The 16,981-nt window shown below is 35.7% G+C and overlaps 1 protein-coding gene across 7 annotated transcripts in view; it reads right to left on the reverse strand.

Moving 5' to 3' along the window:
• Positions 1-1,833: 1,833 nt before the first annotated feature.
• The window catches only part of ptprk (protein tyrosine phosphatase receptor type K), a 252,383-nt gene continuing 237,235 nt past the window's right edge, over positions 1,834-16,981 (reverse strand). For all 7 annotated transcript variants that reach the window (XM_066699287.1, XM_066699337.1, XM_066699321.1 and 4 more), the window contains 14 exons: positions 16,686-16,773; positions 15,474-15,550; positions 14,515-14,551; positions 13,134-13,231; positions 12,520-12,636; positions 12,090-12,244; positions 11,539-11,674; positions 11,267-11,416; positions 10,793-10,966; positions 8,967-9,098; positions 8,366-8,491; positions 7,557-7,720; positions 6,808-6,943; positions 1,834-3,054 (listed from right to left, as the gene is read on the reverse strand). In XM_066699287.1, coding sequence (XP_066555384.1) covers positions 3,001-3,054; positions 6,808-6,943; positions 7,557-7,720; positions 8,366-8,491; positions 8,967-9,098; positions 10,793-10,966; positions 11,267-11,416; positions 11,539-11,674; positions 12,090-12,244; positions 12,520-12,636; positions 13,134-13,231; positions 14,515-14,551; positions 15,474-15,550; positions 16,686-16,773 — 1,644 coding nt within the window. In that variant the 3' untranslated portion in view covers positions 1,834-3,000. The remainder of the gene's footprint in view (positions 3,055-6,807; positions 6,944-7,556; positions 7,721-8,365; positions 8,492-8,966; positions 9,099-10,792; positions 10,967-11,266; positions 11,417-11,538; positions 11,675-12,089; positions 12,245-12,519; positions 12,637-13,133; positions 13,232-14,514; positions 14,552-15,473; positions 15,551-16,685; positions 16,774-16,981) is intronic.

The raw sequence follows: 16,981 nt of genomic DNA on the forward strand, positions 1-16,981 counted from the left end.
TTTTTTCATATAGCATGTGTATATTTTATCATGCAAAATATACAAAAGCTTAAGGCATACAGAAACTTTGACTTAAAACAAGTTAAATTACCAGTAAGACAAGAAAAGTTGTCCATGTGTTAGAATAAAGCTAAAATAACTGCATGATAACAAAAAAAAATGTTTTTAATACTAATAATTTTCAATGTAGTACTTCCAAAACTATGTAAGCGTTCATCGAGCACTTAATATTGTAGCCTTTGTAGATATTAGCAGATAGCAAAGTGGGCCAGAAAAGCTTATTTTGTGGCTTAGTTTGTTTGCTTATGTTCACTAGACTAGTGTAAGTGGGGTACAGATGAGTCGACATCCCTTTGTCTTGTTGAATGTGTGCTCTTGATTAAGAAAAACATAATGCATACTACACAAAGAGGGGAGCTCTGAACATGCTGTTCATTAGGTATACCACTCAAATTAGGTTCTGGCAGAGCATGCCCTTCTATGCTTTGTACAAACTGTACTTTAGTAACATTAGTCAATAGAAAACCAGAATGCAGGTTTGCATGTGTGTGTGTGTGTGTGGCAAGCGGTCATAGTAAGCCAGAAACAATTTAATGATGAGAATGAAGACTACACTACATCAATTTAATTTGTATTATATTATTCTTATCACTATATCTTATCATTTCTATATTTATCTTAAACTCATGTCATGCATGAGAAAGTTTTCTTCTATCCCCTTTATTTTCTCTTCAAAGAACAAGGACCTCCTTTCATTTTGTGATGACTGTACTTCACAACAGCACTATGGTATCTACAAACGGTAAAAATGTGTTACAGCTCCCACCATGTACACATGCTTATAAACTGTCTGGAAAGCTGCATGTGGAAGCTTGTTTAGGGACCACGTATGCGCACTGTCAACTAGCTAGTCAATCATACGACGGAGGCGCAGTTTTGTCTAGCCATTGCTGTGCACACGTCCTGAATTTAGTGTTATGACAAGCATGCAGTGCTATCAAATACATAATTTTTCGACTTTAAATGGCCAGGCTCGTTTCTTTTCTAATTCAGCAAAACACACCAAGGCTTTGGATCATATTTTTAGGAGACATTTCCGCAGAGCCGGCCCTACAAGGTGGAAGGACATGTCCCATCTGGTGAACAATGTCTAAAGAGCACCATAATGCTCTAATTTAACTGTTCCATTTAGTCATTTACTCTCCTGTAAGATAGCACTTATACTATGTTTTGTCATACTACTTGCCTTGCTTTACTAGTACTCATTTGTTTATGTTGATTTCCCTTGGCCCTTGACTGTGACCTAACATCTTGTCTGCACTGCAGTCTAGGATGTAAGACCTTATATATTGTCTCATATACACTTGTGTAAACTGGAATTTGTAAAATGTATTATGCCTTGAATTGCACTGTATTATTGCACTTTGTATTGCGCTTATATTTTTTAAGTCTCCCTGGACAAGGGTGTCTGCAACAAAATTAATAATAATCACATCAAAAGTAACCCGTTGCAAAAATCTGTTTTCAGTCGTGGGTTTTTGCACAATTTTGAAGATTCCAAATTCCGCTTTCTCTTGGAGCCGCTTCTATGACAGTCATTGGAGAATTTACTAAATAGGATGGCAGGATGGACTTAAATTTACAAAAAGGTAGCAAGCAAGTGTTAGTTCAATGAGGCCATATATTATGCTAGGGTGTCTGCTCTGGCCTGCTGAGGCCACCTGGGGTGGTCATCCATTGTTGCACACATCCTACAGGGCCAGGTAGTCAGGTCAAGCGAAGAACAGCAATACAATAGCAATAATGGAAATAGCAATAATAACAATACAACCATTTATTTATTTATTTATTTTTTAATTCAAAGTTATGGTTTCTTTTTCGTACAGCCAAAGCCAACAATTACAGACATCAAAAATAAACATTATAGAACTCCACATATAATTAAATGGTTTCCCTCCCTACATGCTTACATTAATGCTTATACTTATATCCCCAGATGATTGAAGCTTGCTTGGCTGTTCATTTTTTCCCTTGAATTGGCTTAAACCGCTGTAAGCTGCCTCTAATACTGTGCACATACTGCGTTTTCTTTTTTTTCTCTTCAAAATACTAATACAATTGTGAAAACATTGAATTGTAAGAAAAAAAATATATAACTTTTTTGGGGTCTCTATTTTGACCTTCTGAAAACCTATTTGCATGGAAAAACTTCACAAGCATGTACACACATAAATCACTATAGCAACATATAGAGGTCTAAGCCTTAAAAAGTGTTGTCTACTAATACTAATACATGAAAGAAAAAAAAAAAATGTTTAGATTTTAAGAATGAAAATGTTTTTTTAGCCTTCAAAAAGGAATGCAAAAAAGTAAACAATAAATACAAACAGTGTGCTTTATCCATATAGACATATTTACACAAAAGTCTTTGGCTTATGATTTAGATTTGCTACAAAAGAAAACAAAATGAATCAGCCATCATTGCACAATACAAATGCTACTAAGCCAATGTTACATTGCAGCACTGATTCATATACAGAGTGCACTAATCCTTTCCAAGACCACGTGTGAGTAACATTTTTTTCATATGTATATGTGCATATATATATATATATATATATATATATATATATATATATATATATATATATGTATATACACACACACAAAATATAGAAAACATTTTTGCATGCAACACACTGGCATTAGTGTTATTTTTAGAATGGCTGCACATATAAAAATAATTAAAACAATGTAAAACAACAGTACAGCAAATCTGACCTATGGTCAGCGCTTTGTTGCATGGCACTGAACACTGCTTAGAACAATGTAGACTTTTACAAATGAGTTACATTATAATAGTTAAGATTCCCAGCATATTAAGAATGATGTAAAATTTAAAAATCAAACATCAGTCTTGCAAGACTGTGCTTTACTTATGACTTGACCCTCTAAATTCTTTAAGCTGTAACATGTATGTTTCTAGTAGATGCTATCCAGTTACGAGGTCTCTAGGTATTCCAGGGCCAGGTCATAGCAGAAGCGGTATTGTTCCTGAAATAAAACAAACACAAAATGTTTGATGAACAATTTTCTTTTTTTCTTTTTTGTATTAATATATGATCGAAGCAAGTGGAGACATCTTGGGGAGACCTTCATCCAGCAATGGATTGCTATAGACATATATAGACATGCAGTACTGTGCAAAGTTTTAGGCAGGTGTGAAAAAATGCTGTAAAGTAAGAATGCTTTCCAAAATAGACATGTTAATAGATTATATTTATCAATTAACAAAATGCAAAGTGAGTGAACAGAAGAAAAATCTACATCAAATCTATAATTGCTGTGACCACCCTTTGCCTAAACAGCATCAATTCTTCTAGGTACACTTGCACACAGTTTTTGAAGGAACTCGGCAGGTAGGTTGGCCCAAACATCTTGGAAAACTAACCACAGTTCTTCTGTGGATTTAGGAAGCCTCAGTTGCTTCTCTCTCCATGTAATCCCAGACAGACTCGATGATGCTGAGATCAGGGCTCTGTGGGGGCCATACCATCACTTCCAGGAGTCTTTGTTCTTCTTTACGCTGAAGATAGGTCTTAATGACTTTCACTGTATGTTTGGGGTCGCTGTCATGCTGCAGAATAAATTTGGGGCCAATCAGATGCCTCCCTGATGGTATTGCATGATGCATACGCATCTGCCTGTACTTCTCAGCATTGAGGAGACCATTAATTCTCATCAAATGCCAAACTCCATTTGCAGAAATGCAGCCCCAAACTTGCAAGGAACCTCCACCATGCTTCACTGTTGCCTGCCAACACTAATTTGTGTAGCGCTCTCCAGCCCTTCGGCGAACAAACTGCCTTCTGCTACAGCCAAATATTTTCATCTACTGCCATTTTTCTGCACCCCAGTTCCTGTGTTTTCATGCATAGTTGAGGTATGGTTTATTGGCCGCAAGACTTCCACGAAGGCAAGTAGATGTGTGTACCAGGGTCCCACTGTTTTCTGCCAATTCTGAGCTGATGGCACTGCAGGACATCTTCCGATTGTGAAGAGAAGTAAACATCATGCATCTTTCATCTGCTGCAGTAAGTTTCCTTGGCCGACCACTGCGTCTACGGTCATCAACGTTTCCCGTTTCTCTGAGCTTCAAAAGAGCTTGGACAGCACATCTGGAAACCCCTGTCTGCCTTGAAATGTCTGCCTGGGAGAGACCTTGCTGATGCAGTATAACTACCTTGTGTCTTGTTGCTGTGCTCAGTCTTGCTATGGTGTCTGACTTTTGACAGTAAACTGTCTTCAGCAACCGCACCTTGTTAGCTGAGTTTGGCTGTGCCTCACCCAGTTTTATTCCTCCTACACAGCTGTTTCTGTTTCAGTTAGTGATTGTGTTTCAACCTACATATTGAATTGATGATCATTAGCACCTGTTTGGTATAATTGTTTAATCATACACCTGACTATATGCCTACACAATCCCTGACTGTGTGCAAGTGTACCTAGAAGAATTGATGCTGTTTTGAAGGCAAAGGGTGGTCACACCAAATATGGATTTGATTTAGATTTTTTTCTGTTCACTCACTTTATATTTATCAATTAACTAAATGCAATCTATTAACATGTCTATTTTTGAAAGCATTCTTACTTTAAAGCATTTTTTCACACCTGCTTAAAACTTTTGCACAGTACTCTGTATATGTATATGTATGTATATATATATATATACACACTCACCTAAAGGATTATTAGGAACACCATACTAATACTGTGTTTGACCCCCTTTCGCCTTCAGAACTGCCTTAATTCTACGTGGCATTGATTCAACAAGGTGCTGAAAGCATTCTTTAGAAATGTTGGCCCATATTGATAGGATAGCATCTTGCAGTTGATGGAGATTTGTGGGATGCACATCCAGGGCACGAAGCTCCCGTTCCACCACATCCCAAAGATGCTCTATTGGGTTGAGATCTGGTGACTGTGGGGGCCAGTTTAGTACAGTGAACTCATTGTCATGTTCAAGAAACCAATTTGAAATGATTCGACCTTTGTGACATGGTGCATTATCCTGCTGGAAGTAGCCATCAGAGGATGGGTACATGGTGGTCATAAAGGGATGGACATGGTCAGAAACAATGCTCAGGTAGGCCGTGGCATTTAAACGATGCCCAATTGGCACTAAGGGGCCTAAAGTGTGCCAAGAAAACATCCCCCACACCATTACACCACCACCACCAGCCTGCACAGTGGTAACAAGGCATGATGGATCCATGTTCTCATTCTGTTTACGCCAAATTCTGACTCTACCATCTGAATGTCTCAACAGAAATCGAGACTCATCAGACCAGGCAACATTTTTCCAGTCTTCAACTGTCCAATTTTGGTGAGCTTGTGCAAATTGTAGCCTCTTTTTGCTATTTGTAGTGGAGATGAGTGGTACCCGGTGGGGTCTTCTGCTGTTGTAGCCCATCCGCCTCAAGGTTGTACGTGTTGTGGCTTCACAAATGCTTTGCTGCATACCTCGGTTGTAACGAGTGGTTATTTCAGTCAAAGTTGCTCTTCTATCAGCTTGAATCAGTCGGCCCATTCTCCTCTGACCTCTAGCATCAACAAGGCATTTTCGCCCACAGGACTGCCGCATACTGGATGTTTTTCCCTTTTCACACCATTCTTTGTAAACCCTAGAAATGGTTGTGCGTGAAAATCCCAGTAACTGAGCAGATTGTGAAATACTCAGACCGGCCCGTCTGGCACCAACAACCATGGCACGCTCAAAATTGCTTAAATCACCTTTCTTTCCCATTCAGACATTCAGTTTGTAGTTCAGGAGATTGTCTTGACCAGGACCACACCCCTAAATGCATTGAAGCAACTGCCATGTGATTGGTTGGTTAGATAATTGCATTAATGAGAAATTGAACAGGTGTTCCTAATAATCCTTTAGGTGAGTGTATATATATATATATACACACACACACACACACATTTTTTTTCCTGGAAAAAATGGAGAGACCACTTAACATTGATTTCTGAACTTGGAGTGGTCTCTTTTTTTTCCAGAGCTGTATATGTTAATGTAATGGAGGAAATGAGGACAAGACCATCGGAACCCCCCTCACTAGGGGGAATGAGCCAAGGAGCGGCTGCCAAGGTGGTGATTTCGGTGGAGGAGGGATATAAAGCAACAAAAAGTGGTTTGTGAAAATGTGGTTTGTTGCTGGATACTTATGCTTGGGAAGGTTGAAGTCGGCGTGAGATTGGGGCTGTACTCCTCCCAAACCTCAATTTAAAACTACAATAAAATATCAAAGGGGAGGACTCTGCAATCAGTAAATGCTACTACTACTAATTAAAAAAAGGTATATGAGAAAACTTATCAGTTCTGATGATTTGCAAAAATTGTAAGAGGGTAAAAAGTTGATTTTAGGATTTTGTCAACCAAATGTTTTTGATCTGTTGATGGATTTATTTCAGCATGAAGTAGGAATACATTTCCATTCTTCTGCAATCATCTTAAATTAAGAATTAGATTCTTACATGTATAAATTTGAGTTGTACAACTCAGGTATCTGATCAATTCAATTATAAACATTGACAATTACAGCACGTGACGACTTTGTCTTTAACAGAGGATTTTCCTCCAAGCTAAGGAAGACGTGTCAATTGTGTTTAGGATTGAGGAGTAAGTCATGGTTTTGATTTGGTGAGGACCATATGTTAACAGGTGAAAATATATTTTTCATCATCACTGCTCAAGAGGAGGACTACAGCAGTACTTCATTAGTTGGATTATTGTGTACTTACAGGGCTTTCCACCATGTTGGGCTTGCTATTCCGAAGACTTTTCACTGCATGGAAAACGTCAACCACGTTTTGCCGCTTAATCATTTCACACACAATGCTGATGGCACAAAACATTCCACTACGTCCTCCTCCATTCCTGCAGGGAAAATACAGACATAAAACCAATTTAAAAAGTAACAATTCAGAATGGTGAGCTTCTAAAACTATTTGTCTGCTGTAACTGGATGGCACTTTGTTCTTTTTAAAGGCTCATATAAATCTATCAACATTTGTTTCTCAAACATATCCTTCAATGACAATAAGAAAATGTGAAATAAGAATAATAAACACTAAACTGATAAATAATGTATATTATTGCAGTGGCTGTATAATTAGATTAGTTGCTTCTGTGCTAGGGGGCATAAGTTCATGTTCTATGATTTCAGGAAAAGCATGTTTGGATAGTCTCTGAAATGACAGGTATGTGTTTACATAAAAATCCCTCCAGAATACAATGTTTCTGGAAATGATCAAAACATGTTCAATCACTTCCAGCAAGAAAGCAAATGTTATCTATTATATTGATAGGTTTATCTGAGTCCTTTAAAATAAGGGCTCTATAAAAAATGAAACCAGTTAAAAACTGAAATACTGTTGTCACTTTATTGAATTAGAAAGGCAGATACATCTGATTACATTTTTTTTTCAGTCACAAGGACAAAGTCTCAGTGGTGGTGGTAGTGGTGACACTGGATCCAGTTGATACTCACAGGCAGTGAATAATTGTTCGTCCCTCTCCTTCTTCGCATTCCTCTTGCCATTTGTCAACCTGCAAGATCATCTTCAAGAAAGAGCGCTTGGAAGCGGGCACTTCTCTGTGAGAGGCCCATCCCAGGTACTGGAACTGCCTCACCATTAGATATCCCTCCTGTGGCTACAAGTATACATAAAGACATATTTTGTGTTAGGCTTCTCCAACGCTATCCTTTTTATGTCCAAGATAATCTAGCATAATAAACACAAGATTGGGTTGAGCCAAACCCATTATTTACTTGTTTATATAATGTTACTTGGTCGTGTCAAATATAAATGTTATTTTATAAATTAGGCTTATGTCTGTTTTTTAATTGCAGGCCAAGTGGGTAAATCTAAAATCACTGCCACAGAATTTCACCTGCAGCATCACAATGTTGAATGTCACTGATTGGATGCCTGCTTTAACCCAAGTCTACTAACCTTAAATTTAAATGAATTTTTCTTCTTAACAATCATCCAAAATAGCTGAAGACAATTAATATCATCTATAGCTTAATGGGTGCAACATTTAAAGCAACTGCAGGAAATCTGTAGTTTTCATTCCAAACTTATTTTCCTTTTTAGTTAAAAAGTCAACATAACATGATTAATGATCCTGTCTTGCAGAACTCAATTCATGTTCCCCAGGCTCATATTTATGCAGGACAGCAACACAGACAACACTGCTCTATAAAACTGCCTATAGGACATCATCATTTGAATAGGAGTCGTTTCTGAGGGACAAAAGTGATTGAAAATGTTTTACAAGGTGAAGGATACTCACCCTGGTAAGATTACATATTCTGAAGAGACGGCTAATCACATCACAATCCATGGAGCAAGACATACATTCAACTTGGATAGGCCCATAGCGCAGCATTCCTTCTTCTGGCCAGTACTGTGGACAACCCTTGAGGGAATAAAAAACTATGTAATTGATGTACAATGTGCATTATAACATTCCTCTGTCCAGTTGAAATGATACATGCACTCCCGTAGCTGACTATGATTTCTATCATTAAATAAAATAAGTAATTGTGTTGCTGCATATAAAAAACGGAGATGTGGAATGACACTTTTAACAGTCATCACTTATAACATAAAAAAATAAACATGTTACATGATTGTAAATGATAAATTATATCTATAGATTAAAACATGAGAATAATAATACTTATTAGGCAATTTTTTGTTCATAGTTTAAGAGCACAACATGCAACCCATCTTAGGGGATACAGACAAAGTACAGGTTAAACAGACAAACACCATTAATTATTTACATTTACTAAAGCAATGCAACGATATACCCAAAAAGGAACAGATTAAACAGCACATATACATAAAGAGACTTAATAGATGAATAACAACTTCATTATACGACTTACCTGTGCAAGATCTATCTCGTTTAGCATCACCATGGATGTGCAGCCATAGTCATATACTAGCCTCCAGAAGTCCTTTACAGTGTTGGGCAAAGGGTGTTGTGTAACAATAAAGGCAGCAGGTTGTCTGTAGCTCTAAAACAAAAATCAATTTAATGATAACTGATAGAACAAACAAATATTATTAATAACAATGTGCAAGTTTACATTTATCACATTGTTATAACTAGATCAGTATTAAACATATCATATGAAAGGTGTGAATAAATGACCATGCAAGCAACTCTGCATATTTAAAATCACAATTGTACTATTTCAAATACTCTTTAGAAATAACAAGATTATGAATCAAGAAATGGAAAAAAGCCAGTTTAAACATGCTACAGAAAAATGTTTTTTGTTTAAAGTAAAATGTGCTAATGTATTACTTAAGCCATGAAACAAATCCAGTTTAATAAAAAAATATATTAAATAATACAAAAAGTTCAGAAATTACCTGGTATTCTTCTGACGGCTTGGTTAGAAAAAGTCCAAGAGTTTGTAAAGTGTATGAATAAACTTGTATTACCCAAAAATAAAACTAACAATTGTACACTGCACATTTTGCTCCAATTACAACTGCATGTAAAAACTACATGTAATAAATGTTGGCAATGAAAACATCTGTGTCTGCACATTTAGATCATTCTTGTCACTGTGTCTTGAGGTTTGCGTAGAGCCATGTGCCGTTTCCGAGGTGCTGAACAACATCAGTGCAGAACTTTATGTGGTGTAGTGTTACTTTTCAGCACAGGGCCAATATGGGCTCACATAGGGATCCAAACTTTCCACATTTTAATATTGTCACTCATGATTAAATATGATGAAGGTAAAATATAAACTATTACTACAACTGCTAATTGAACTTTATGATTGATAACTGAAAATATATCAAACACGAGCAAAGCAAGTGTGCTTTGATGCAGCTGTGCTAAATACTATCGTAGCCATTTCAGGATGAGCTGCACTGACATTGTTCATGGCAACAAATTTCATTTGTGAGTGGAAGCTCCTAAATTTGTGTTAACTGATGAGTGCATACTAGACAGTCTTAAGAATAGCTGAACTAACTAAATGTTAATGCGTGATATTCTATGTGGAAAAGTATTGATGAGTTCATGAATGATGGAATTTCCGTAGTTAAAAAAATGAAAAAAATTAATTGTGGATGTATGCATTTAGTTGTCTTCCTACATTTTTAAAATGGTCAGTCATTTAATTTATTCCAGCTTTTTGAAAAAAAATAATAATGTATGAGTATGATATACTGATATAACACTTACCTCTGCACTGTGAAAAACTAAAGCTAAAAGTTCTTTGGACTTTCATATTTTTGACAACCCAAATGTGAAATACAGAACTGAATTTAGAACCACATGAGAAGCCATCTTGAAGAATTATAACATTTGCATGTAGAGCATATATAAAAAATAAACTGAATTTAAAATATAGATATGTATATCTATCTTAAGAAATTGACAAATGTTTGGATGATGGTTTTAAAGATTAGTTAAAAACAAACAAACAGGTGTTTACCAAGTCAATTTATTATTGCCTTACCTTATTTAAATAACTTTCAAATGATGAAACAATAAATAACAGTAGCAATTCAGGGTTTGCCAGAACGCAGCTGAGAGATCCAACAAAAAGAGTAACTAATTCTACACAGTTAAAAGAACAAAAAATAGATATACCTGGATTTGTCTCTAGCTTTCTATTTCTATATACAATTATACAGAAATCCAAATATCCATGACTATGTAACACCTATATATCAAAAAGACACTTACATCCATTAGGGCAGCATTTATGTAGTTACTGCTCTCTCCATCAATTGTAATAAGAAAAGGCAGGCATCTGTCAGGAGGGAGCATATCCATGAAGCGATTCTTTTCATGATTCCTAGGCAGGAGAGCAATGCTACAGTCTTCAGGTTGGGGTTGAGGGGTCACAGAATTCAGTGTCTGCAAAACAAACACTTGTTAATATCATATTTGATACGTTCAATTATTTTATATTATTGATTTTTTTTTTAATTATTATTATTGTTTTTAATTTCTTCCATGGCATCATTCACTTATTTTTGTTATGTGGGTTTTACAACGACCCTTCTAAAACATTAACAAAATTCCACAGAAATGAAGGTATAGAAAGCACTTTTAAATTGTTTTTAAATATTTTTTGAACACAGATAAATTTAAAGATACATGTCTATAATATTTAGCCCTAAAATCAATTACATGCTTCCATAACTACAGGCTTACCTGGAATTCATCTTTAAGGTGAGAGGAGTTGCTTTGAGAGTCTATTCTGATCATGTCATAGTAAGTAGCTTTAAATTCACAGGCTGGAATGGCCGTCTCCCCACACAAGCATGCTTCCAGAATTGCATCGTGGATAAAAATGTACTGCTCCTTTGTAAAAAATTAAATAAAAATAAGTATGTATACATATATGTAAAAGCAGAAGTAATGTTTTTAGAACCAGTAATCAGCACTGAAAACCATTTGAAACATAAACCTGTAGGAAACCCTACCTCGGTTTGAACCATGTTTATTCGACGAGATCGCAGGGCCTTCACACAGTTGTAAATATCCACGACTCCCTCTCTCTCAGCCATATCCAGCATAATATCAATAACAATGTAACAGCCAGTTCGTCCTGCTCCAGCACTAGCAAATTAGAGATTATGGTTAATAGATACATATTGTTGTTGTTTTAGACCTTAAAAGTAAGTGTTGTACACATGCAGGCATTTATTTATTTATTTTTTAACAGTTAGCATGGTAAAAAAATGCTGATTGAATGTTACACAACTCAAATACGAAAAAAAGAAAAACAAACACATAACCATATAGAAAACCACATCCTACACAGGTGTCTCAAAACATAACATTTGCTAATTTTAAAGGCTGCAAGTTTCACACACATTCTTTTCTTTAATGTATACTAAACATAAGGTAAAAATAGACAAACTGAACAGCCACAGGTCTACATTAACCACAGCAATGACCGAATGGCCATCATCAGTACTTTCTTATTTTACAATTCACTTATATTATTAAAATAGAAATGACCCACTATTACCTGCAGTGAACAACAATAGGCCCAGCGCTAGGAGGGTTAGACATCTTGACACGTCGTATAAAAGACAGCAGACCAGTTGCATGGTAAGGGACACCATGGTCAGGCCATCCAGTGAAGTGAAATTGCTTTACTTCACGCAATTCATTGAAACCTCTCTAGAAAATAACATCAATAACAACAAAAATGAATGATGCCATTGTTAGATGCAGTCTCTAAATGAACTCCACTACTATACATTTAATTCACTTCAATACTACAAAATTTACTGCCACTTGTAACAAATGTTAAACAGGTGAAAGGACATTTCTGGTATTTACTGAAGAAACAAACAAGTGACAATAAGTCCTAATGTCAATCACTTAGTAGACAGATACAAAAAAATCTGGAAAATGTTTGAATCATAAAATAAGCTGAAGGATGCTTTGCTCACCCTCTCCAAAGTGAATGTTCGAACAACATATTCTGCAAGCGGCTCAACTTCCACAAATGTGACTTTGAAATCTCCGTAGACTTCAGCATCATCAGGCCAGTACTTGTAGCATTTCACCTATATGAGGAAAAAATAAAAAAGCCATTAGCCAACATTATTGTTCTCTTTTGTATTGTCATTTTTAACATGTTTGAGTCCTATGTCATGTCACACCTGCCTGTTAAAAATTACAAGCCCTGTACCTGATGGATGCTTTTGTTCTTTAGATTTCCCCCAGATGCCTCTTGTTTCTACACAGTGAAACCCAACATCAAATACTGGGTTTATCATTTTGCAACAGCCAAAGTTTTGTATTAATCTGGGACTGTGCATTGTATCACATCCTTGCATCTTTGCACATTTCAATTTCAGGAAATACATTTTTTTTTTAGAGAGACTCCTTCTACATCCCCCCAAAACTGATTGGTCACAAAGTAATGTGTATACATCTAGAGTCCAGTCAGATCAACTTTGATGCACCCAAGACACACAAATTAAAATCAATGGACTTGATTGCATGTTTGCATTAGTTTAGTAAAAAGCTACAGGAGTTAAACAGAACATCTAAGACTTACCCGTCCTACTTCAACCAGATTTGTAACCATTACAACACAAGCAGATTGCTCTTGCCAGATCATCCTCCAGAAATCATACACTGTTTCATGTACTGGACCTAGATGTAGGAAACAGACATAATGCTAAAAATATCAATGGAAGTAACCTTATAATGTTCTTTGATGCACATGAATATACACATTTAAAGTTAAGTGTTAAACATAAGAAGGTGATTTAGCATTCTTCCTTGTAACATCATCATTATGCTGGGCCTAAGAGTGAATTTTGCAATGTGTGCTGTAAATCACAGTTTCTTCTATAATTCAATTTTCTTTTTTATAAAAATGTATTTTACTGTCAAACCGCAAGCTGCATTTTGGTACCTTTTTTGCATTTCATAGCGTACATTTCCATACTGAATGCATCATTGAGGTTAGCTTCAAAAAGGGGAGGACTGAACAAGATGTGTCTAGGTTTCTTCCCATTTGATTTGCTCCCACTCCCACTGTGGCTAAGCTAAAAAGCTAATCCAGGGTCTGGTACATTTTGAGAGCTTGCAATTTGTAAGCATTCTGTCAGTCAAGATTTTGTGATCCCAGTGATCCCATGGAAACCAGCCTTATCTGGAAAATCCATTCAATAGCTGGCAAAACCAGAGACAAATTTGATGTAAACCGATGTTTATTGATTACAATAGTGTTATTTGTTTTTATTTTCTCCTTCGTGTTATGATCAAACACACATTTTAGACATGTACATTACAAGGACCAATGCGGTATTAAGCTACTGCACATTCACAGTTCAAACAAACTAGACCAGCACAAACATGGCTGATGTTATATAAATGTGACCTAAAGAAATAAGAAAGAGAGACCTGCGAAAAGGTAAAGATTTATATTCCACTGACAAATTCTATCTTACAGTGTAGTTAACTGTAGTTTTGTTTTGTAAATATTCTCAATTTAATTTTCTTATATAGTTTGGAAATCACATTTTGTATGTTGTCCAATAAATAACATTAAGTGTATTAAGTATTAAGGTATTGTGTGTTTAAATCACATTTTAAGTGCATTATCTGATGCACCAGTGGGACCAGTCAACAATGGATGCCACCGTACGTGTCAAAGGGTTGATTAACTCAGTTACTTAGAGGAGTAAGCAATATAAAAGAAAGACTTAAGTGTTGTTGAGTGTATCATTTGTTTTCTTTTTCCAATACAATAAACTTATCAGTGAAGCCTTATGAGGTTTAAAAAAGAAAGAAAAAAAAAAGACATGGGTGTGTTAATTGGTATCCTTCAGCTTTCACACTTTTCATTGTTTCCTGGGCCCTTCATTTATAGTAACTATTACCTGAGGGGGAAGCAATATAGAAGTAAAGTTGTCTTGTTTTTTTCTTACCTTGAGTAGCAATGTAATGACTTGGCCTTTGGTATCCCTAAAAAAAAAAAAAAAAATCATTACTATAAAGCATATCACCAAAAAACTTGCATAACAAGAACAAACAAAATATACTGATATACAATAAGGCTAAAACACCTGCCAGGATTACTAGTTATGATTTCCACAAAAACAGGTATTTGATGAGATATGTAGAAAGACCAAGAGGTTGTTCAGCTGATACCCCCAAACAAATCACGAGCAAATCCGATTCATTTAATAATATTGACATATAATATTCTTCAAATTATAGGAACTGGGGCAAATAACAATATACAAACATATAGCCGCAGCTCTGGATGATATATAGTTAATGCTAGTAAGACATTATTATCAGCAATTTTGGTATTTTATTTAATCCTGTAATACATTTAGAAAGTATCTTATCTTAAATTAAAATATTAGAATGGAATGCAGCTACTATGCAAGCTATTTTTTCCCGAAACACGGAATATTATTTCTTGGGTCAATAGGGAAAGTGGGGGAGGGGCAAAACAACAACAAAAAGAACAAAAAACAACAACAATGTCTTCCATTTAAACTATGACATATTAGTTTATAAACCAGCAAAAACACAATGTTTACGAGCATGAAATAATTGAAATGTAAAAGCATATGAATAGAAGAATGAAGGGGAAAATAAACTCATGCACCTCCAAACTGATGTTAGTAGAAAAACAAACTTAACATTACAATAAAGTGATGTGTAGTTGTTCTCCTACAGTGATACTTACATCCCTGTACAGCCAAATCTACAGCCCAAATCAAAGCCAGTGTGAAAAAAAGCACAACAATGTCAGTGAGTACAAGCACTTAGAACAAGTAAAAAAGAAGCTGTATTTATATTTTAGACAAAGCATGCCAAAATATCACATACAGAAGAGAAGATGTTCTAAAAGAGGAGCAAAAGCCAAACTTACATCAATATAATTGGCATTAATGTAGTCAGAGGAAGGGTCATCTTCCATTGGTTGTAAGATAACTCTAGAGTGATCATCTGCAAATAGAAAGAAAGAACATAATACTTAAAGATCAATCAACAAAGAGCCCGCTCCTTCTCACCCCTGGCCCCTTTTCAGACTGTACTTGTAATATTAGTCCTATATCCCTGCTAGATAGCACTTCACAGTTCTTATTATGCTTCTCGCGTTCTTGATTGTTTTCCTCCTTGCTCCCTTTCCTGTACGTAGCCCTTGACTGTGACCCTACATCTTGACAGCACTTATGTTGTAAGTCGCCCTGGATAAGGGCGTCTGCCAAGAAAAATAAATAAATAAATAAATAAATAAATAAATAAATAATAATAATAAATATTATAAGGCCCTTCTACATATATAAGAGTTCGAAAAATCAAGTTGTCAATGAAATGCACCTTAACAATAATTAACACCATCTTCTGACTAATTGTGTACACATACAAAAATAATTAACAATCACTTTGTGAAGTATATAGAAAGTTCTTGAACAACATGTGCACAACTGAAAGATGCTAGATAATGAATCCTTTGAAATGGTGCTTTAACTATTATTTCTGCAGAGCATAGCTAGGCAGTAAAATGTTTAAATGAATCTGAAGAGTGTCACTGCTTTTGTGACTGAAGTTGTCGAATCAATAGGTAACAGGTTAATTACTTGAGTTTTCTTTGTCAAGTTAAATGCAGTGAAGTTATTGTCAAAATTGAATTGTTACTATAGCCCCTTCTAAGGTAAATGTCCTTGAGCGGCCCAGTCAGAGCCCTGACCCAAATCCAGTCATAACTCTGTGGCATGTCTTATAGATTGCTATCCATCAACACACACCAAGGATCTTAACAGAACTTGAACAGCTTTGTAAAGAAGTATGATCAAATATATTGCTAAACCTAGGTTTTCAAAGTTGGTAGAGACCTATCCCAACAGACTCACAGCTGGAATTGCTGCCAAAGGTGCTTCCAACAAGGAGTTAGACTCGTAATTGGATGTTTTTAAAAATACAAATGTTTTTCCTCTTGAAAATGTGGAGTATGTTGTGTAGAATAGTGGGGGTGGGGGAACTCTCCATTTAAATGAATGAAACTCTGAGGCATTGACACAGCAAAACGTGAAAACTTAAAGGGGGTGTAGACTTTCTAAAAAAAAACAGTCAGACTTACATGCAATAATGTTTCCATAACGATTCTTTGTTCTGTTCTGTTCCTTTTTTGCTACATCCCACGAAGCAGATTGGCCTTCAAAAAAACTCTGTGCAAACAAAGAAAGATAAATTAATAAATAAGAATTTTGAAAAGTATAAATTTCTTTGTAGTAATGACTAATGGTACACATGCCAAACACACACATTTACAATCAATGCAAAGTAAGCAATGTACGTTTATTATTTGTTACTATTATGAAATATTCCTGGTAGTGATAATGCCAACCACAATAATAATCTGTACATTTGAAGATG

Source organism: Amia ocellicauda, chromosome 1 (genome assembly GCF_036373705.1).
Source record: "Amia ocellicauda isolate fAmiCal2 chromosome 1, fAmiCal2.hap1, whole genome shotgun sequence".
NCBI classification, from domain to species: Eukaryota; Metazoa; Chordata; class Actinopteri; order Amiiformes; family Amiidae; genus Amia; species Amia ocellicauda.